The 23,352-nt window shown below is 46.0% G+C and overlaps 1 protein-coding gene across 1 annotated transcript; it reads left to right on the top strand.

The window, feature by feature from the left end:
• Positions 1-11,977: 11,977 nt before the first annotated feature.
• On the top strand, positions 11,978-17,221 carry LOC143217543 (uncharacterized). Its single transcript, XM_076441931.1, has one exon. The coding sequence runs from the start codon at positions 11,978-11,980 to the stop codon at positions 17,219-17,221; it is 5,244 nt and encodes a 1,747-aa protein (XP_076298046.1).
• The last annotated feature ends 6,131 nt before the right edge of the window (positions 17,222-23,352 follow it).

Raw genomic sequence — 23,352 nt, forward strand, 5'->3', positions numbered from 1 at the left:
ACAAAGAAATACAGAAAATGTTGGCAGTTTATTGAGTTGTAATGTTCAGGTCTGTACGAAGCATCGAGATTAAATGAATCGAATTTTTGGAGATGTTGCAACATGATGAAATTTCGTTCTTATATGATTCTACGATACATATTCTGAATAAAAACGGAAGGGTTAAGTTCCGAGAGCGCGTTCCGTAAACAACAAGGTTGGTCACACATCGAGCCCTTTTCGGTTTGGCTGAGCGTTCTTAGTTGTGAAAATCGCACACATCTTGTTATGTAAACACTAGAGGTGTGCGGGACGGGACGGGAATTCCCGAAAATGTCTGGGAATCCAGAAAATGTTCGGGAAACGTAGAGAAGGACAGCATGTAAATACGGATTTTTGTTTTAAACAAATACAATAAATAATACATTTTCTTCAATATCGAGAGAAATAGAGTTCTTATAGAAAAAGTTGGAGGCAACCCCGCTAAAAACCCGGGAATTCCCGAATCCCGATGCCGGGAACGGGATGGGAAGCCTCGTATCATGGTGGGACGGGATCCCAAAATTCTGAGTTTTTTCAGAAAATATTCGGGATTACCGGTGGTGTTCGGGTTTCCCGTGAATTTTTTCGGGATTTCTGCAGGGGTGTGCGAGATTCCCGAAAATGTTCAGAATTCCCGTAAAATATCCGGGAAAAAATGCAATGTTTCCATAGCAAGGGCATCTTTAATAATTTGAGACAAATTATAATTTAATTTAATTTACTAAGATAATTTAAATCACTGATATCTTTGTTTATAAATTTATGTCTATTTCTTGACATTTATTCTTTATATTATGAATATTTAGGATATGCTATCTGTCCTGCAAACAGATTTGTAAGTGCCACCCCGTTCGAGTTCGTGCGCGCCGAAATGCGCGCGGCAGCGTTCGTGGCAACGTTCGTCGAAATGTTCGTCGAAATGTCATAAAATCTCCAAAAATTCGAGTCATTTAATCTCGAATCTGATGCTTCGTAGAGACCTGAACATTACATGTAAATAAAGTGCCAACATTTTCTGTATTTCTTTGTGTAGTATACGCCGCTGCAGCTCCCATAGTTGTTCGTAAGAAAATCTGGAAATTACACAAATCTGTTCCGATCGCCATTCGTCGAAACGTTCGTCGAAATGTTTGTCGAAATGCGCGGTTTGCGGCGCAGTTCGTCGAAATGTTCTAGTCTGTACGAAGCATTAGATTACGATAAGGTAGAAAATAACACTAAAATTATAACAAAAAAAAATCTAGGTAAAGTTGGGTTCTAATTCGCTGGCAGAGTGTTTGTAATGTAATCTATGATACCTACTTGATAATTGATGAAATTTCAACACAAATTGATGAAATCCCAACAAAAACATCCTGTAAACAGGAGCCAAGTTTAAAAGAACGCTATTTAATTTTTAATGAATTACATGGAGGGCTAAATTATTCAAACTTGGCCGCTACCTAACACCTTTTATGGCCCTTGCTTTAAAAAGTAACGGCCAAGTTTAAATAATTTAGCACTCCATGTAATTCATTAAAAATTAAATAGCGTTCTTTTAAACTAATTTTTACAAACTCTTTTTTCAGTATTGCAAGAGGTATTTCTAAACTAACGAACTTGGCCGTATTTTCTTTGATCTCACAACTTTTTACGGCCATAGGAACTTGTTGTTTTTGTTGAGTTTACTATACATGTAAAGCATAACTTGCAATTTATCTTAACATCTCGAAAATTATTTTCTCAAAGAATTAGACTAGAATTTTGCAGATTAACGCAGTTACAGCCTGTTGGAGGTTTTTAAACGACTCATTTTAATCAGGAAAATGTGACAAATGTCTGGAGAAAGGTTGTATAAGAAGAAAATTAAAATAAAACAGTTAGCATCGTATTAAACAATACAATAGGTTCTGAATATTTGCCGATCGTCGCGGTCGCTGTTTCTATTTCTTTTTCACTGGCTATCCTCTTGTATGTCCTAAAGGTACTCCACACCGTCGATTGAACCACTAAATATAGTTGAAATTATATCGTCTTCAGTGTCATTCTAATCGGAAAAATGCCTCAAACAAGTTGGTGGTCGTCCCATAGGAATATAAAGAAGTTTTGCAATTGCATTAGTAGTGGTTCACACCGATATACTCGACTCGGTATTAGATTCCGCGGCATGTTTACACTGCTCGGTGACCGAGGCAGCTCGAGCTTCTTAGCCCCTCGCGAGGTATGCACCCCAGTGGAATTGGTAGGCGAAGTGACTCAGAACGGCCACCTTCGTCGAGCTTAGATAGCGACTTTACTGTAATAGTATGTATGTCACTATAGTGTAATAAAGACGAAATAACGATACATGTCACAGTTACTGCGGTGAATGGTACAATGCATCGATCTCAGACCAAAAGACGTTGCTGTTCATTATGCAAAATTGTATGCAACCAATCACCATCACAACCGCCAAAATTGTAACGATATCGATGGAGAAGTTCGGCATGGTAGGGGTTACCGCAAATTAGTCGTGCTGTTGAATACATTACATTGTTAAATACATTACGTTATTGTTTATTGAAGGTTGTCAGAGTTTCGATGTCCTGTTTCACGATGCTCTACTCACTTTCATGATCACTGGTTGACCAACGGAGATGACAAAATTCTTGGATTTCGAAAGGATGCAAGATTATACATGTTGTATTATGCTATTACGGGTGAAATAAAATAAACAAAGCAAACGGTAGCAAACGTTAACGATGCAACGACACAGCCACCGTTCCAGGCTCATCAGTTCATCTTTTTCTGGAAGAGATGGTTCTGGTACTTTCCCGCCAATATCAGTGCCCCCTCTACATTTTCCTCAAAATATAGATAATAGATTTACACCCTGTTTTGGGTGTAAATGCACGAAGTAAACGCATGCACGAGGAAACCTGGCCAATATCTCATCACTGCTCTGGAGATAAAGTCAAACTAGAGTGCTGCTGAAGACTGAGAGAACGGGCTATACATATAATGGTGGGGGTCGAGCAGCAACGACGAGGAAGAACTTCCCCAGCTTTGTTCTACAGTTACTATACACGATGTAGATCACCGAGTGTCTCTTATCGGAAGTCAGACGTGTTCTGGTCTTCATTCCTCGCAAGGTTCCAATTTGGAACCTGGTGGGAGTGACGAAAACCTCGCTCTTTTCCCGCGCGTGGTGAGCGTCAAAAGTAAACGTGTGACTCCAACTTGAAGGTACATCGGCGTCCGTAAAACCGTCACCTTCCTTCTGAAATCAGCATGGACATAGGAATAAGGGGACGGAGCATATGGGTCTTTGCCCACTAGACGCCTCCTTTGCCTACCTGCGCCATCGCTCCGTCCCCGTTTTCGGTTTCTTCTGTGTATTTCAATTGGACTGCGCCTACTATACCTGCGCCTGCAGGTAGATGGCGCCATTGCAGGTATGGCGCAGGTAGGCCCATGGGCAGGTATGGCCCATCCCCAAAACGGGGACGGAGCGATGGCGCAGGTAGGCAGAAGAGGGGTCTAGTGGGCAAAGACCTTATTACTGCGGGAGGGAAGCCACTTTTGGGGTGCAGGGAACGACGGTCACGTGGTATTCTGGTGCCCTATTGACGGTTCGTTGTGATCGCGCAAGCGCATTCGTACTTTTAGAAGACGCTACGCGAATTTGATGTTTTAAAAATTATACAATGCCGCTGTGTATTGTAAAAGCGTGTAAAAATCGTACGAGACATCGTCCGATTGTGGGAGAAATACAAGTAAACAATACTAACAACTTCTCATATCATCGGTAAGAAAAATATTCTATTTGTGTACATAAAAATTATATTGTATTATCAAAATGAGACAAATGATATAATGTTACATACTGAATTAATTTTGTAATAGGTTTCCAAAGCACATGGAAGACTGAAATCGCTTTGGGCAGATATAATGCAGCTAAATGTAGACTTGATTCCAAATGGAGCAAGAATCTGTTCCGCACATTTTACGGAAAATGACTTCAAGATTGTACATGGTAGAAGGATACTTGCACCAAATGCACTACCACATATAGGTATGAAATAATGTTGCTATTATCAGGATTAGGAAATACATTGGATTCCCATATAACACGGGGGATACATTCTGTTTTGTCGCGACCGTCGTATTCGCGAGTCTATCGTTTGGTTGTCCGCCGAATTAACTTTAGACAACTATTTCAATTTTATCGGATCGGATTGGATGGAATGAAGGAAATGAAAGAAATGAAAGAATTGCGTTTCGTCCTAGACTTGCCGGAGGACTCGTCAGTAAGGCTGTACTTTCGCTTCCAATTAGGACATCGATCACTCTTTACACTTTCATTCGATTGGTCGATTGGAAAGAAGAGTAGGAGTATGCCCGAGTTGGAGAACGAGAGGTTTTCGATTGTTTATGAACATGCAGCATTTCCATGTGACGGGCCTGCGAGGGCAATGCCATCTCTTGGCTTACGAGAGTAGCAGTGCAGATGAACCGTATACATGCGAATTGTTTATTGTCCGGAATATACGTACACAAATCTTCGATATTAAGAATTGTGTATGGGTCGGCCGATGCACCCTTGGAAGCATGTTGTAAGAATTTAATGGTGTCCCTTTACCGTAGATTTACGAGCTAGCGCGTATCCTTGAAACAAGATGGTCGAGGGTGAACGTGGATACTTGACCGAGATTAACGAACGCGAGGATTCTTTAGACTTTAAACTGTAGATATTTTATGACCGTGCATACAATCGACCCATACCGCGATTGGGTTGTTCCGAAGGTTGCAATACCTGAAGCGAATGCCGACTGTTTTTGGTCAGTTACGGTATATCAAATTATTTAATCTCTAACGGTTTCCTGGTCACGACAATGTTGTAGAACATTCGAGAATCGACTCTCCGTGTCTCTGATGTTTGGGGGGACGAGCGATTGCTAAAAACAAATACCGATCTTGCATCGTCGTGTCGCTGTTATAAGGAAAAACATTGTAAAGGGGGGCTCGATCGTAATATATTTGCGAGGTGTTCGGGAATCCGCCACCGCGCGACCGCTTCAAGTCAAATCATAAATAACGATCAAACCAGCGAGCGTCCCCCCTCTCCGTTCTTTTGAACCTCGTGTATGCGAGCACGAAGGTGACGAACGGTGCCGATCGAACCAGTTCAATTTGAACATCCGAGATCGCTGCTACCAACAAGCACACTTTACTGTCGAATCCTTCAATCGCGCCAAAAGTAACGAGTTCGCGACCAGTATACAATAGCTCACGCGCTACTCCATCCGACAGAGGCAGGGTTCGAAACTCACCAATAAATAGTGTTAATGAATCACATTTGGCTTGAACCCTTCATTTATCCGTCTATAAATCGATCTCCATCCGACCTGCACACAAGACCATTCAATCCTCCTCAACCTATCCAACATCCGCTTACCAGCATCCCAAACATTGGTCCTTCGAGCCGGATAAAAGAGGAGTGAATTTCGAATATCCGTGTGCAAAAGTGTAACGGAAAACCGTGGTGTCAAGATGGCCACATTGACCGACCTTCTCGCCAAACAAACACAGCTCATGGACTGTGTCCAACGAGCTCTCAGCAACTTTAAAAAGCTGGGACAAGCCAAGATGACCCAAGCCGTCACTCAACAACGTCTTGAGAACCTGAAGGAAAACTTCGTTAAGTGCCAGGAGGTGGACGCGCGAATATGCGCTCTGGCCGACCAGAAGACTCAAGCGAGCCTGCCGTATTTCCAAGACTACCATTTCCTGACGTGCGAGGAAGCCTTCTTTGAAGCGTCGGACTTCATGGCCGAGATCATCGCAGCCACCGCATCGGTCCACACCTCCGCCAGCGCACCCCCCGCAGCCGAGGGATCCACCCGATCGTCATCTCATCTTCCAAAGATGCGCCTACCAACGTTCAATGGGAGCTTCCAGCAGTGGGAGGCGTTTCGAGATAAGTTTCGTTCCATGGTCATTAACGATGAAACATTGTAGAATGTAGATCGTTTGCATTATTTGTCGTCGTGCGTAACAGGTGATGCGAGCGACGCGTTAGATCACCTCGCCACAGAGTTGGGCAAAATGTAATTTCAATTACAGTTACAATTACTTGCCAATTACTGTAATTTGGAATTGCAGAAATACAATTACAAATACATGTAATTGTAATTGGAATTGCAATTACTTTCGCTCAACCAGTAATTGTAATTGCGGACCACAATTACAATTACTGGTTGAGCGAAAGTAATTGCAATTCCAATTCCAATTACATGTAATTGTAACTGTAATTGTTAGTAGCAGTTACAAGTAATTGTAGTTCCTTTCCAAACAGACGACGCTCGCGCGTCGCGCGTGAACATTCACACACCGCTAGGGTACTTTCACACACCGCTAGACCATGTATACGTACGCGAGGATTGCAAGGGTCCGGGATTCAACTTCTGATTTCTCGATAATGCAAGGACGGGGTTTTTTAGTAGTCAAAATCGCTAGATGAAAGATCAATCTATGCCATTGTTTGCCTCAAAAGTCCTTCTTTTACGTTTCCGAGCAATGGTTTTGCAATATTCGGCTGCATGTTGCCTGTCGGAGAGGCTACTACGTCGGCGTGACTGCAGCGTCATCTAACGGGCAACATGCGACGGGCAACATGCAGCCAAATATTGAAAAACTATTTCTCAGAAATACCCAGAGTACCCTAGCGGTGTGTGAATGTTCACGCGCGACGCGCGAGCGTCGTCTGTTTGGAAAGGAACTGTAGCTACCAGCTACAATTACTTGTAACTGCTACTAACAATTACAGTTACAATTACATGTAATTGGAATTGGAATTGCAGAAATACAATTACAATTACATGTAATTGGAATTGGAATTGCAATTACAATTACATGTAATTGTAATTGAAGATGTAATTAATTACTCATGTAATTAATTCCTGCCCAACTCTGCCTGTTACTATTAGACACGCGCCGAACACAGCCGACCGACGCCGAGGATTACCGAACGCGTCGTCCACACACCGCGTCACTACGTACGATGCCGCGCTCCGAGACACATTCGGCGGGAAACGGACGTCGAGGTTCGGCCATCTTAACGGATACGGAAACTCGACGTCACACATCCGTTGTCCCCCGCACCATTCCCCCACCACCAACCTCCGCCTATAAAAGGCGATGCAAACGAGGCACGGGCCGCCACCGGCCTCTTTTCCAGCCTGGGCGGCATCCCAGGAACACCTTCCTACCTAACCTAGTTCCCACCGGCGTGACAGCATACACGCCGAACAGAGAGGGCAGCATCCCTCTCTGCCGCTCAGGCAGCATCCTGAGCAAACCTCTCGGGCAGCATCCCGAGAACTCCGACAGCTACCGGAGACGCCTAAATGAAGGGGCAGCTTCCTCTTCATTTACCGTAGAACCGCCACGGGGAATTTCCCGACTCGTGGCAGGGTTTCCCAACCACTCCTGTCTGAACCCAGCCGCCGGTACAAGCACCAGGTCCACGAATACGCGTCGCGTCGCGATGAACGATCACGCAAAGATCGTCCCTAGAATCACGGATCAGTAAGACCGATCATGAGACACACGGTTACGCGAATGTACGAGCAGTGAGGCCCGTAAAATACACATACACGTTGTCGTTATTTCACGTCCCGCGCACCTCGTCCATTTTCAGCTTCAGTCGATTCTCTCGCCGGTAGACGAACCCGGCTCGACGAGTTATTCCAGCACGAGAGGATACGACGCCGCGACGACTTCTCCGTCGTAAGCAGAACCGTTACATCATCATTATCAGTCATATGATATACGGTCGGTTCATGCCATACTGATCTAAATCGCATAAAAAGGTATGTTCCAGCATGAGATCGCATATAAACTTTTCAGGATTGTATAAAGCAATGTCTAATGATTAACCTCGAAAAAAATGAAAGAGGTGTTATGCTGAGAAAAAAAGTTATTACATGATACATATTAATTTTCTGAAAAAAATTATATCACTTTTGATTGTTTATTCTATCAAAACCACCGAAGAGTATAAAACAAAAAGCAGTAAAATTACACTATAAACCTTCCTTTACATCCTAGGTAAGTTTTTATCTCGATTTGATACACTAAACTTGTGAGAAAGATCATTTCTTTAACACAAGTTTTTCCATGCTTCTCTCGGTCACGAGAATATGTTACTTTCAAGTATCTACATATAGGTTACTAAATAGTACCGTTTATGGAAAAATATTATTGTAGATTACTTGCATATTCAGGATGTCCCAGAACAAGTGTCGTTCCTTGAAATGGTAGGTTCCTGAGACCATTCCAAGAGACATTTTCCTTTGCACCAATGTCAACTGCGGCTTTGTTTAGGAGTTATTAACGAAAAACACGGACCAATCAGAGCGCGCCCTGGGCCGCCGCGCCGGCAAGCGAGTGTCGGTGGTACGCCGTGACATCGCAACGAACAAGAGTTTCTCGATTATGTGAATGCTCTCCGATTTCAATGAGCTTTGGATATGTGGTCAAGATCATTATTCTGAACAACATTTCTCTTTAGACTTTTTAGCGATCGGCTTTAGTTTACGAGATTATCGCGAGAAACTTTACTTGTAAATCCATGGGATCGATGTACTCCTAGCTTCTATCCTATTTCAATGAGTTTTGGATATGTGGTCAAGACCATTATTCTGAACAACATTTCTCTTTAGAATTTGTGGCTGTAGGCTTTAGTTTACGAGATTATCGCGAGAAACTTTACTTGTAAATTCATTATGGGTGTTCATGACAGCGGACACGGCCTGCTAATGTCTTCGAAACTAAAGCCGACCGTCCACCATTTCAAAGGAAAAAGATATTTAAAACGTCGAGTTTTATAACATTATTTCAAGGTCATTGAAATCGATGAAGACCCGGATCATCCTTACCCGACTTACGGCAACTTTACCCGAACGAGAAAAGATGCAGATACTGATTGTTTTAAAAACTTACTTATTCAGCCGTAAATCCATTTGCTGCTTCGAAATGTGTGTCAATGGGTCACTCGGTGACGAACTGCACAGATGTCTTCAGGTATACGGCAGTACCGAAAGCCGAGGGACGTACGGCCAGGTCGACGAACTGCACAGCCGGTGGTAGAAGGCCTAAGGGATGCGCGGTCAAGTCGACAATCCAAAATTTCACCTTCACTTTCGAATCGATAAATAATTCGTATGTTTATTTCACACAGATGCCTTGAAATTTCTCCACACTCACAATCACTGTTCACATTTGTCAACACATAGTTATGCACTAATAATAATTGCCATATCCCTTGTACTGCTGCACAAATCACAACAATCAGGTAATGCAATCACTAGACCGCGGATTTCATGCATTTGTAGCAAACATTAGTAGGTGCATTTTAATACAGTAGAGAGATTAAAATAATTTCAAAACACCATAGTATTATTTTCAACTTCTTAAAATGATCACAGTGAGAATCAAATATCTGTCTGGCTCCTGTCCCTTGTAATAGCGGCAGCCAACATTAATTTTGCATAAAGATCCGCAGTCTAGTGATTAGTTTAAATATCACTATCAAAAACACAGCTAATAGCAATCGTTAGCTTTGAATTGACAAGTCTTTGGAGATGTTCTCTGTACCGCGGCTCGAACGACACTGATTTTCCGCAAGATTGTTCTAAAGAATTTAGGAAGGGCATTCAGAGTGTCGGAATTCGAAATGCACGCTGTAGCACGTTTACGAAAACGACGGGACGGTTAGACGAAAAACAGGACGCGAGAAGGACCGCTGTAAGATTTATGGCAAACACATGTTTAGTTTTTCCTGCAGATTGGTACGCAGAGTCGATGAGTAACCGTTCGAAAACGTCGTCTGTCCTTTTAGAAAGTTTCTTAAGGAAGGTCCTATGGACAATAGGGATGCTACGCTGAACTCACATTTTTACCCCTTGCTGGGTCAAAGGACGGATGACGTTTTCGAACGCGCGGTTACCCATCGACTAAATACCCTTCCTAAATTCTTTAGAAAAATCTTGCGGAAAATCAGTGTCGTTCGAGCCGCGGTAGAGAGAACATCTCCAAAGACTTGTCAATTCAAAGTTAACGATTGCTATTAGCTGTGTTTTTGATAGTGATATTTAAACTAATCACTAGACTGAGGATCTTTATGCAAAATTAATGTTGGCTGCCGCTATTACAAGGGACAGGAGCCAGACAGATATTTATTTCTCACTGTGATCATTTTAAGAAGTTGAAAATAATACTATGTTGTTTTGAAATTATTTTAATCTCTCTACTGTATTAAAATGCACCTACTCATGTTTGCTACAAATGCATGATATCCGCGGTCTAGTGATTGCATTACCTGATTGTTGTGATTTGTGCAGCAGTACAAGGAATATGGCAATTATTTTTAGTTCATAACTATGTGTTGACAAATGTGAACAGTGATTGTGAGTGTGGAGAAATTTGAAGGCATCTGTGTGAAATAAACATACGAATTATTTATCGATTCGAAAGTGAAGGTGAAATTCTGGATCGTCGACTTGACCGCGCATCCCTTAGGCTTTAGTATACCAACTATCTACCACCGGCTGTGCAGATCGTCGACCTGGCTGTATGCCCCTTACCTTTCGGTATACCTGAAGACATCTGTGCAGTTCGTCACCGAGTGACCGAGTGACACACATTTCGAAGCAGCAAATGGATTTACGGCTGAATAAGTGAGTTTTTAATACAATCAGTTTCTGTGCTCCTTCTCTTTTTTACGATTATCTCGTAAACAAAAGCCAACTGCCAAATAGTCTAAAGAGAAATGTTGTTCAGAATAATGGTCTTGACCACATATCCAAAGCTCATTGAAATCGGAGAGCATTCACATAATCGAGAAACTCTTGTTCGTTGCGATGTCACGGCGTACCACCGACACTCGCTTGCCGGCGTGGCGCGGCGCGGCGGCCCAGGGCGCGCTCTGATTGGTCCGTGTTTTTCGTTAATAACTCCTAAACAAAGCCGCAGTTGACATTGGTGCTAAGGAAAATGTCTCTTGGAATGGTCTTAGGAACCTCCCATTTCAAGGAACGACACTTGTTCTGGGACACCCTGTATACATCTTTTGCGGCTTGGCGCTCGGTAATAGACCGAAAAAAAAAATTAACATATGCGTCTCTATAAAAGGACTGAGAAAAAGAAAGGAAGAAAAAGAAAAAATTAGTTTCGCGCTGTTGTGCAACCTGTCAGCCCGCGTGCTGGGTGGCGAAGAAAATGAGAGAGCGAGTGTTTCGTATTCAAGTTACTATCAATTTGTACTAGACGCTCCATCTAGGAGAAGACAAATTACCTATGTATGTTACAAGTTCGACCGTCTCGATTATAGCGCTCGATCATTCATAACCGATCACTACGCCGAAAATTTCAGTCTCGCCTAATGCGACTACGAGAGAGCAAGTGTCGTCTAATACGAAGAGAGCACCACGTGTAATACACCGTCTGTACAAACTTGATGTTTGCAAAGTATAATAGTGAAGAAACTTACAACTTCTTCGCTAAAATAAATGAACTGGTAAAAGCCGAGAGTGTTTTAAATTCTTCGCGCTAACATATGGTCCTTCGAGCCGGATCGGATGCTCGAATAGTGTTCGAAGTGCAAACGAAAAGGGAGTCTACAGTGCGGTTTTCTATGCAATCTATAACATCAATTAAGTTATAGAATTCATCGTCTTTCTGTGGCGAATGGAAGCAATAAAGTGCGTTAGTTAACTTATTCTATAACACGCAGTAAGTTGTAGAATACATTTTGTGGCGAATGTTATAAGCAAGTTCGTTACGTGAAACCGACAGTTTCAAAGTCAAGGACTTCAAAACAAACAAGGACGTTCTGGCTTGTTGCTGTGTGCTCTTACGCGTGCTCTCTGTGTTCTATTCTGTTTCAAAATTAACAGTTGAATTTATTTAAACCTTGTAATTCTTTACAAGCAACATGAACTCTCTCCATAAAGAAGCGGAAGTGCATTCGCGCTTGATTAATAACACTCTCTCCAATTACCACAAAATGGGGAAAGTGAACCAAACCTACCAGGCAATAAACAATAGAATTGTCTTGCTGAAAGAGTATTGGGAGAAATTTGGGGCTACCAATATTCGAATCGAAACGACGGCCACCGACCAGGAGAGGACGACGCTTCCGTACTTCAAAGATGACATCTACAACCAAACGGAGTCTGCCTACCTCACGGCATTGGACTTTCTGACGTCTGCTTTGGCTACGCTGTCCGAATTGCCACCCTCGGTCGACGACGACGGTACAACGTCGGGGAAAGATCAAGACGAAGCTGCACCGATGAAGCCACCAAAAGTTGAGTTACCAAAATTCTCTGGTGATTATACCGAGTGGGAAGGCTTTCATGATTTATTCATAGCTTTAGTCGACAAAAATAAGTCGTTAAGCGACGTTCAAAAACTATATTATTTGAAAACTAGCTTGGAGGGCGAAGCTGCGTTCGTTCTAAAAAACATTGCCACGTCCAAGGCAAATTATAAACCCGCTTGGGAAAAGTTAAAAAACCGCTTTACTAATGAACGTTCTCTTGTAAAGGCTCATTTAAAGATGTTATTTGATTCTCCGCCTATCGGAGTCAACGTATTAACTGATTTAAAGAGTTTACGGGATAGATCTAATGCTGCGCTCCTTGCGTTAAAGAATTTAGGTCGTAAAGTCAAGTATTGGGATGATATTCTAGTATTCCATTTTCTAAAAAAGTTAGACAAACAGTCAAAACAAGAATGGGAATTCCGTTTGGGAGAAGAGCTTCAGTTTCCGTCCTTCGCGCAATGGAATTCGTTTGTAGACATTCGTATTCGCTCACTCGAAGAATTCGAGGATTCTACTATTCAAGCGAACAAACCCGTCAAGAGTAAACAAAGTCAAAATGTAAAGGCGCACTTGAACGCTCGTGATTCTAAATGTATCGCGTGCGGCGCAAATCATGCGTTGTATCAATGTGACGAATTTCGCAGCAAATCCGTCGATCAGCGACTTGCGCTCACTCGTTCTCATCAGCATTGTTTTAATTGTTTGCGAAGCGGTCATTTTCCGTCGAACTGTTCTAGCAAACGGGTCTGCTTAAAATGTCAGGGAAAACATCATACCCTTTTGCATTCCGATCGCAGACCAAATCAAGGTCAATCAGTCAGTACTAACCGCGAATCGGTAAACGGGAACGACTTTAGATTGTCTCGAAATTCCAATTCTCTCGCTCCGACGAACGACACTCTAGTTCCGAGTATCAACAGTAATTCAAGCGTACAAACGCCTAATGTACAAACACATCTAGGGTCGACGCGGACCCATTCAAAACAAATACTCCTAGCTACCGCGTGGATCAAAATTAGCTCTCACGCGGGACGCAGTGTACAGGTTCGTGCTTTAATCGATCCTGGTTCTGAAGCTACATTTGTCAGTGAAAATGTGGCTCAAGTTTTACGCGTCTCTCGCCAACGTACTCATACTACAGTGTCGGGAATTGGCGCGAATCGAACGGCTACCGTAAACTCAGCAGCGAATCTGCTGATCGAATCCTGTCACGAAACAGGACCCGTTATAACCATTCAAGCTCTTATATTAAAACGCCTCACCGCTTATCAAGTCTCTCCGACGGCTAATCAAGATCGTTGGACTCATTGGCAAAATATGCAATGGGCTGATCCATTCATTTCGCGTCATGCCCCGATAGAATTGATTATCGGTGCCGACTATTATAGTTCGATCTTATTAACCGGTGTTCGTAAAGGCGAACAAGGCGCTCTAATAGCGCAAAACACTATTTTTGGATGGGTGTTGACTGGTCCCATTCAACCAAGCAATGAACATGTAACTCATCTGCACGCTCTGCATGCTGAGGTTCACAACGAAATTAATGAAATATTGCATAAGTTTTGGGAAGTGGAAGCTACTCCACAAATAAATTTCCTTTCAGAGGAAGATAAAAAATGCGAAGAACATTTCGTAAAAACCCATTCACGCGAATCGGATGGTAAATACGTGGTACGGTTACCTATTAACACCGAGTCGCCTATCGATATCGGATTTACACATAACATCGCTGTAAAATCCTTTTACAATTTAGAAAAACGGCTGAAAAATAATCCTGTACAAGCCTCTTCTTATCACGGATTCTTGCAAGAATACTTGGATCTTAATCACATGAGAGAAGAATCGGCAATTGATTCTCAGTCAACTCAAAATGTCTTCTTATCTCATCATCCTGTCATTCGTCATGACAGCAAAACGACGCGATTGCGTGTTGTTTTCAATGCTTCAATGCGAACTAGCAACGGTTCTACATTAAACGACTTTCTTTTTGTCGGTCCAAAATTACAAGCCGACATTGTCGCGATCATATTAAAGTGGAGAAAGTCTCGTTTTGTTTTCGCTGCCGACATAGCTAAAATGTTTCGGCAAATTTGGGTGGATCCTCGTGATACCCACTTTCAACTTATAGTGTGGCGCTCTGATCCTAATCATTCTCTTAAAAATTACGCATTACGTACAGTAACTTATGGAACCGCTTCTGCTCCGTATCTCGCGAATCGAGTAATCAAACAGCTCGCAATAGACGAAGGAACGAATTTCCCCCTGGCAACTCCAGTTCTAAACGAACAAATTTACGTCGATGACGTGCTCTTTGGCGCCGATGATCGGATACTAGCTTTACAATTACGTCACCAAGTGACCGAACTTCTTAGTCGTGGCGGTTTTCATTTAAGAAAATGGTCAAGCAATTGTCCTCGTCTCCTCGCAGACATTTCTGATCAGGAGCATGAATTAGCTTCTAGTCGACCTTTTCAGGAAATAGAAGGCGTGAAAATGCTAGGTTTATTCTGGGTGCCTTCCAAAGATGAATTTCAGTTCCAATTTAAAGTTCACTTTCACTCTGATCAAACCGACACGAAGCGAACTGTCTTGTCGACTATCGCTCGAATGTTCGATCCTCTTGGATGGATTTCTCCTGTAATTATCACTGCTAAGATCTTTATGCAAAAATTATGGAGTGCCAAACTGAATTGGGACGATCCGTTGCCTGTCGATTTACAACAATCGTGGAATATTTATTCGGCAGAGTTAAAAGAATTGCCACTTATGACCATCCCGCGATGGATCGGGTTAGGAACTTCGACATTAAATTACGAAATTCATGGGTTCGCTGATGCTTCTCAACATGCATATGCGGCAGTAATCTTTTTACGCGTAGTCACCATTCCGGAACAAACAAGTCTGCATTTACTGATCGCAAAGACTAAAGTTGCGCCATTAAAACCGCTGACGATCCCACGACTGGAGCTGTTAGCTGCCGTCATAATGGTTCGACTCATTGAATACGTTCAAGTAACTTTAAAATTTATAAACTGTCCAGTTTACTGCTGGACGGATTCCGCGGTGGCCTTAGCATGGATTCACAAGCATCCGAGCCGGTTAAAGACGTTTACCGCGCATAGAGTCGCGGAAATACAAGGTCGCGTGCCGAATGCTACTTGGCGACATGTACCTTCGGAATTTAACCCCGCGGACTGTGCTTCGCGTGGTCTAACCGTATCTCAATTATCGACCCACCAACTCTGGTGGTGTGGTCCTTCTTGGCTAATAAAACCACCTAATGAGTGGCCGAATTTAATGCCTAGTCCTCCCAATGAGGTCAAAGAAGAAATAAAGATCTCACTTGAAGCGTTGCATGCTCAAACTCACGTTGAATGGGATCTGCCTACACGAGTCTCTTCTTGGGTAAAATTGTTACGCGTTACCGCTTACATATTTCGCTTTGTATCGCGATGTCAAGCAAAGGATACGGTATTTCTAGACTACGTCATAAATGCAAGAGAAATTAACGAAGCGCGTAAATTTTGGATTAAGTACGTTCAGTCCCTTCACTTCCAGGAGGAAATTAAGGTCTTGACAAAATGTAAATCGTTGCCTAAATCTAGTCCTTTATTACGACTTAATCCGTTTTTAGACACAGATGCTATTGTTCGCGTTGGCGGGCGGCTCCGCCACTCTGAACTGTCATATTCTCAACGTTTTCCGATCGTTTTACCGAATCATCGAATATCTGAATTGATTATAGCCGATTGTCACCAGAATATACTACATGGCGGTACGCAGTTGACCTTGAGCATCGTGCGTCAAGTATTTTGGATCATTAACTCGCGACGAATTGTACGTCGTTTAATTCATAAATGCGTTAAGTGCGTGAGAGCTCGTGCTACCACTGCACAACAACAGATGGGTGACTTACCCAAGGTTAGAGTCACGCCTTCGCGTCCGTTTTCTCACTGTGGGCTGGACTACGCGGGTCCGCTACAAGCGCGCGTACTTTCCGGTCGAGGTTACAAATCGCATAAAGTTTATATAGCGCTCTTTATATGTTTAGCCACGCGAGCTATTCATCTCGAATTAGTGCTCGATTATTCAACCGCTGCGTTCTTAAGCGCGTTCGATCGTTTTGTATCGCGTCGCTCATTACCTTCCGAGATGTATAGCGATAATGGCACTAATTTTCAAGGAGCGGACAAAGAATTAAGTGTCGCATTTCAGCAAGTCATCTCAGATCCCGCCCTCCGCTCTCGCTTGGCAGGTGATAGCATCAATTGGCATTTTATACCACCTGCTGCTCCTCACTTTGGTGGGATTTGGGAAGCCGGAGTCAAAAGTGTGAAAACTCACCTAAAATTGATACTCGCTGCTCATACTCCTTCGATCGAAGAATTAAACACGCTATTGTGTAAGATTGAGGCGTGCTTAAATTCGCGCCCCCTAGCTCCGTTGAGCGACGATCTCGAATCCTGCGAGGCTTTAACTCCAGGCCATTTTTTAGTGGGCGGACCCATAAAGTCTGTTCCCACTCCTTCTGTCTTAGACCTTAATGAAAATCGATTGTCTCGATGGCAAACGATCCATAAGATGCACGAGCAATTTTGGAAGATATGGAGCAACGAGTATCTACGAAATCTGCAAACTAGAACGAAGTGGCATTCTCAAGCCCCTAATTTGCAAATTGGAGATCTGGTACTGCTGAAAAGCGCAACGCTTCCCCCTGCTAAATGGGAGTTAGGTCGTGTGACCAAATGTCACCCAGGAAAAGACGGGCTCACTCGTGTAGTAACCGTCAAAACCGCGCACTCTCAGTATGTACGTTCTGTTACGAACCTTTGTAAACTACCTGTTAGTTAATAAGTCGTTATGTGTTAATTGCGATTAATTCTATAAGTAATCTTTACTCCTCTTTCTTTTCTTCGCGGTACATGATACCGCGAGGCGGGCGGTATGTTTCGTATTCAAGTTACTATCAATTTGTACTAGACGCTCCATCTAGGAGAAGACAAATTACCTATGTATGTTACAAGTTCGACCGTCTCGATTATAGCGCTCGATCATTCATAACCGATCACTACGCCGAAAATTTCAGTCTCGCCTAATGCGACTACGAGAGAGCAAGTGTCGTCTAATACGAAGAGAGCACCACGTGTAATACACCGTCTGTACAAACTTGATGTTTGCAAAGTATAATAGTGAAGAAACTTACAACTTCTTCGCTAAAATAAATGAACTGGTAAAAGCCGAGAGTGTTTTAAATTCTTCGCGCTAACAGCGAGGAAAAAAAAATAATTTCTATGTGTATGTACATCCTCCTCTACTCTTCCGTGCGCGGGTTGGTGTTTCTTAGTTTGCACCGTCGTAGGGTCTGGTCTTTGTTGAAGAACAGGATCCAGCGTTCCTTCCCGCTGGACGGCCGGAACTCCCTCGCCTTCGAGGTGACATACCGGAGCGGCACTTCTAACAGGCGTCCGGTCGGTAGGGTATACTATGCGGTGGGGCATGGTGTATCCTCTCCCACATATGGCACCGGTGGCAGCGTGTGTGCTGCGGCTAGCTGCCCGGGGTTGGCCGGTAGTCCGTTATTACCGGGTTTCTCGTTCCCTGGTTCCGGTCTGCTTGCGGCTGTTTGCTCCGGTCCGGTCATGTTTGTGGCGGTGTTTCGATCGTCGTGAATCGTTATGATCTCGACGTCTCTTTTCCCTTTCTTCGGCGGTGATGCTGGCTCCGCTGGGTTTGTGGGGTGTGTGGCCCCTCTCTTGCGATTCGGCGGTGCCACGTTTTTGCTCCACCATTTGGCTGGCGCCGGTGGATGTCCGCGCCCCGGGAACGGCCCGGCCCCCAGCTTGGCTCGTTGTTGCTCGATGGTCAAGGGTGGCCATATGACCTCGACCTCTGTGTCGGGGGGGTCCCGCTTATACCACGTGACGGGCCGTATGGTCGTGGCAGTGGTGCCCATCCGTCGCACGGTTTCCTCGCCCTTTGGCTCCTGCGGTGCCCTTGTGGTGCGGGAGGTTGTGACCGGCCGTGGTCTCGTCGGTTTCCTCGTGGCGATCTGAATATTCAGGTCGACCACTTTGTTGGACCTTATTGTGGGCCTAGTCCTCTTGGTGGTTGGTGCTGGCGTCGTCTCTGCGGGGACTTTCTCCGTCGCCATATAGCGGGTTGTCCGGGGTGGAACTTGTTGTTCCTCGGTGGCCGTGGTGGTCGTCGCCAGGTGCTCCGGAGTGGCTGGTGTCCGCGGCCTCTCCAACGGCTCGTCGAAGAGGTCCTCTAGACCGGCGTAAAAATCTACCATGTTGACCTGTGAACATATAAGCGGTTTCGGGTTTTTTCTTGGACGTCCGCGGCGGCGTGGTTCGGGATTTGAGGATGCCGTTGTGTTTTGATCGGACGGGATGGGTGGGAGGGTTGGTTTCCCTATCTCGGTCGCAGGTTCTTTCGGTTTCGCGTCCGTTCCTTTATCCGGTTTTAGATCGTGAACGTGAATGTGTCGCGCCCATTTCCCGTTGTCGCTATGGAGGTCTACAATGACCGGCGATATTATGTGGCCGACCGTGTAAGGGCCGCTGTATTTTGGAGCCAGTTTTGCGGCAATGCCCGCTCCTTTATCGGACAGTGTGTGCTCTCTTTTTCATACTCGGTCGCCGATTGCGGGTGTTCAGTCTCGGTGTCGCAGGTTGTAGTATTTGGCCTGTCGGCCGAATGCTTGGGCCAAATGTAGCTTGGCCAGTTCTTGTGCTGCTCGGAAATTTTTCCAACGGTGTTGCGGTACGTCGGGGCCGGTCTCGGTCGGTTGTTGTCCAGGGGCTCGCAGTTCTCGGCCCTGGTTGAGGTACGCCGGGCTGTAGCCGGTTGATTCGTGCCATGCGGTGTTAATAGCAAATCGGACCTCGTCCAATTTCTCGTCCCATCGGTCGTGGTGTTCCCCGGTGTACTGGGCCAGCATGTTTTTTACCACTTTGTTTGCACGTTCGACCGGATTGCATTGGGGCGAATACGGTGGTGTCCGTCGATGCTCGGTACCGGCTGCTTGGAGTAGGCTGGTAAATGGTTCTCCGATGAATTGTTTCCCGTTGTCGGAGATGACGGTGTTCGGTGCTCCGTGGCGTAAAATGATATCCTTTTGTACGGCGGCGGCGACAGCGACAGCGGCGCTGGTGGCCTTTCGTAGGGGCGTAAGTTCGACCCATTTGGTGAACTTGTCTAATGCTACGAGTAGCCAGATATGACCTCGTCGTGACCGTGGTAGTGGTCCGACTAGGTCGACGGAGACGGTGTGCCAGGGTTGTGTTCCTGGATTGGCGTGGAGTTTTACCTGGTGGCAGTTGCGGCGGTGTTTTGTAACGTTGACAGTTGGCGCAGCTGCGAACGTAACTGGCGGTTTCGCGGAACATTCCCGACCAATAAAATCGCTGGGCGAGTCGGACGATTGTTTTTGCGACTCCTAAGTGTCCGGCGGTCGGGTCGTCATGATGTTGTCGGAGGAGCGCTTCTCGCTCGTTGCTGGGCACGCAGATTTTCCAAGCGTCGCCCGGCTCGGGCTCGTTCTAATCTAGCTGGTGCAATATATGGCGATATAGCTTCCCTTCGCGTATTTGGTATTCCGGGACGGACGCGGGATTTTCCCGGACTGCTTCGACTTTCTTCTGGTACCATGAATCCGCAGGTTGTTTTGGTCAGATCATATTCACGCCGGGAGTGATTTCGATTCTGGACAGCGCGTCTTGGTTTAACTTCCCCGGGCGGTATTTTATGTCGAAATCGTATTGTTGTAGCTCGAGTGCCCATCTTGCGAGCCTGCCGGTGGGGCTGTCCATCTGTCGGAGCCATCGCAGCGCTTGATGGTCGGTGATGACGGAAAAATGATAGCCTTCCAGGTAGGGCTTCATTTTACGAATGTCCCAGATTACTGCGAGGCATTCTTTTTCGGTAGCGATGTAGTTGCGCTCGGTTGCGCTCAGCGTGTGGCTGGCGTAAGCTATGACCTTCTCTTGTTCTTCGGGGCCCTGGGTCAGTACGACGCCCAGGCCGTGGTCGCTGGCGTCTGTCTGGAGCGTGAACGGCTCGTTAAAGTCCGGACAGACGAGTATCGGGGCGGCGACTAGTTTGTTCTTCATGGTTTGGAAGGCGTGTTCTTCGGCTTCGGTCCATCTCCACTTGGCGTTCTTCCTGGTAAGTTGGGTCAATGGTTCCATGATTTCGGCGAAGTTCGGCACGAACCGCCGGTACCAGGATGCCATTCCGTGGAATCGGCGTACTTCTCGTATCGTTTTCGGCGCCGTGAGCCGTGCGATTGCGCTGGTCTTCTCGGGGTCGGTCCTGATACCTTGTTGGTCTACGACGTGGCCGAGATATCGGAGGCTGTCTACGCAGAATCGGCATTTTTCCGGGTTGAGTCGTAGCCCGGCGGCGCGGAGACGGCGAAAAACTTCTCGGAGATGCCTCTGATGTTCCTCGAATGTTTTGCTTACAATAATAATATCATCGAGGTAGGCAAATGCAAACAGGTGGTCAAGAACTTTGCGCCTCGCAACAAGTCGAGGGTAGCCTGTATTTGAGGTAATGGATAGGCGTCCTTTTCGGATCGGTCGTTTAGTCTGCGGAAGTCGACGCAGAAGCGCGGTTTGCCGTCTTTCTTCCTGACTACGACGACCGGTGAACTCGACGGGCTGTCGGACGGTTCAATAACTCCCTCCTGTAGCATTTTTTCCACTTCTTCGTTGATTACTGTCTGCATCACCGGGTTTCTCGGGCGGTACCGTTGTTTGATGGGCGTGTCGTCGGTCAGTTTGATGCGATGTTGAGTGAGCGTGGTGCGCCCTGAAACGGTCTCGAATAGTTTCATCTCCTGTTCTAAAAAAAATTCCAGCCGTTTTTGTTCGTCCTCTGGCGGTTTTCGGAGGCCTAACTGTAGGCACGGTTCGGCTAAGTAGTCGGCGGGCCAGGAAGCGACGTCGGGTGGTGGTGTTAAGGTGATCTGCAATCGTGCGATTGCTTGGATCCCCAACAAGACCGGCGGACCCATCTTCGGCAGGATGGTGAATTCTTGTGTCTGCGTCTGTCCTCCTGTACTGAACGGTAATGTGATCTTTCCGATCGGTACTATATCGGAGCCGTCGGCTAGTCCGATGCGGCTGGCTGGTGTGATTTCCGAGAATCCCCTCTAGTGTGCCCATTCCTGGACCTCCTCGTTGATGCAGGACAATTGCGAGCCCGTGTCCAGTAGTGCCTCTACTTCTCGTCCCAGGAGTTGGATTCGTATGAACGGGCGCGGGGTGTAGGTGATTACTGGGGCCGGCGGTTGCCCATCTGCGACGTGCCCCTCGGTCCGTTTCCCGGTGGGTGACATTCTCGTGTCAGCACCCCATCTTTGCCACATCTTGAGCAAAACTTTCGGTACTGGTTTCGGCATTCGAAGCGCTGATGTCCGCGTTGTTTACACCGCCAGCAGTGGGTGTCCACGTGGTATGCGTCGGTCGGGATCGAGTTCACTTCGGCTTGAGGCGAACTGTTCCCGTTCCATTCGGTGCGGTACGGGATGTCGGAGGTTCGAAGACCATCGGCTGTGACGGCCGCTGTCCGAGCGTAAGTGCGGCTGAGGCGATTTTTCCGCTCGTTAGCTCTCTCGATACGCTGTACCTGTCGAAGCAGGTCGTCGGGGCTCGAGATGGTGTCCGGATTAATGATCGCCGCGTATTCCGGTAGCATATTCTCGAAGATTAATTCGAGGCTCTCCTCGGAAGGGATCATGGCTTGGCGTGTCAATGTATTCAGTGCGTTCATGAATGAATTGAACGGTTCCCCGGGCCGTTGCACACGGTCGCGTGCTTCGCGTTCTCGCTGTACCCGGGTACTGTTCGGTGAAAAGAATGCAATGAATTTGTCGACGAAATCGGTGCAGTTCGAAATCTGCAGGCGCGTGTTCCGGTACCATAACTGGGCGTCCCCCCGTAGTAACTCCGGTAACCCCCTTAATAATTCGTTATCGGTGAATCGGTACGAGGCTTGTAACTCGGCCACTCGTTCTATAAATGCGTATGGATCTTTTCCATCGCTAGTGCATCCCCATTTCCTCATGCGGTCCAAATTTTTGCACGGGTCATTGTTCGCAGGGGCGCTGGGGACGTGTAAGAGGGTGGTTTGGCTGGTGGACGCGCCGAGTTGTAGGTCGGCGGTGCTCTGGAGTGTCGGCGTTTTCGGTTCGGCCATATCGGACAGATAATCTTCCCACCTTTGCCGTAACTCGGTTGTCGTCCCGGTCGTGGGTAAATTTCGTAGGCGTAGGTCGGTGATTAATCGTGCTTTCGTTTGCCGGAGTGTGTCTCTCGTCGGCATTCCATGAAATTTTCGAACCCGTGCGTGTATTTACGCGTATCACGATGGCCGTGCAAGAGATGGCGTGAACGGTCTTGCTTGTGATCGGTTCGCCGCGGGCTCGTACTTTCGGTAGTCGGTTCCGGGGATGTTATGTATTTACTACGCTGCGGCCTAGTCTATTGTCGATCGAGCGCGACGATGTGTTTGCTCGTTAGTCTCTGATTCTCGGTCGACCGGGTAACTGTTGTTATTGTCGCGGTTTCTTCGCACCAGGTCCCTGTTTGGGCGCCATGTAACGGTCGTCGATTCCGGCGGTAATCGAAATCTTCGCGGTGCTGACCCCTCAGTGTTTGGACAGCTCGTCGGACCAAGGTTCGTTAGTGGACGAGGGGAATCGGCCGGTGCGGGAAGACGAGGTGCGAAGGTTCGGAAAGAATTCGGAAACAACAGTTACGTTAAATGACGTACTATATTTAGAGAACGTAAACGAATACAAACGTGTAAACAGTGCTGCTTCTTAGGCGCGACGTGGGTGCATGGTTGCAGCGTACATGCATGAGTCGAGGCGGTATATGGCGTGCATCGGTGTCGCGGCGAAATAGTTCGGACGGTGAACGATTGTTAGCGGCGCGAATTCCGGCGGTTCGGCGGAGCGGAACGGTGTATCG

The sequence above is a fragment of the Lasioglossum baleicum genome, chromosome 17 (genome assembly GCF_051020765.1).
Source record: "Lasioglossum baleicum chromosome 17, iyLasBale1, whole genome shotgun sequence".
Classification (NCBI taxonomy): domain Eukaryota; kingdom Metazoa; phylum Arthropoda; class Insecta; order Hymenoptera; family Halictidae; genus Lasioglossum; species Lasioglossum baleicum.

What these genes read in the sequence shown, in the direction of transcription:
- LOC143217543 (XM_076441931.1), top strand. Translation starts at nt 11,978, where the DNA reads ATGAACTCTCTCCATAAAGAAGCGGAAGTGCATTCGCGCTTGATTAAT.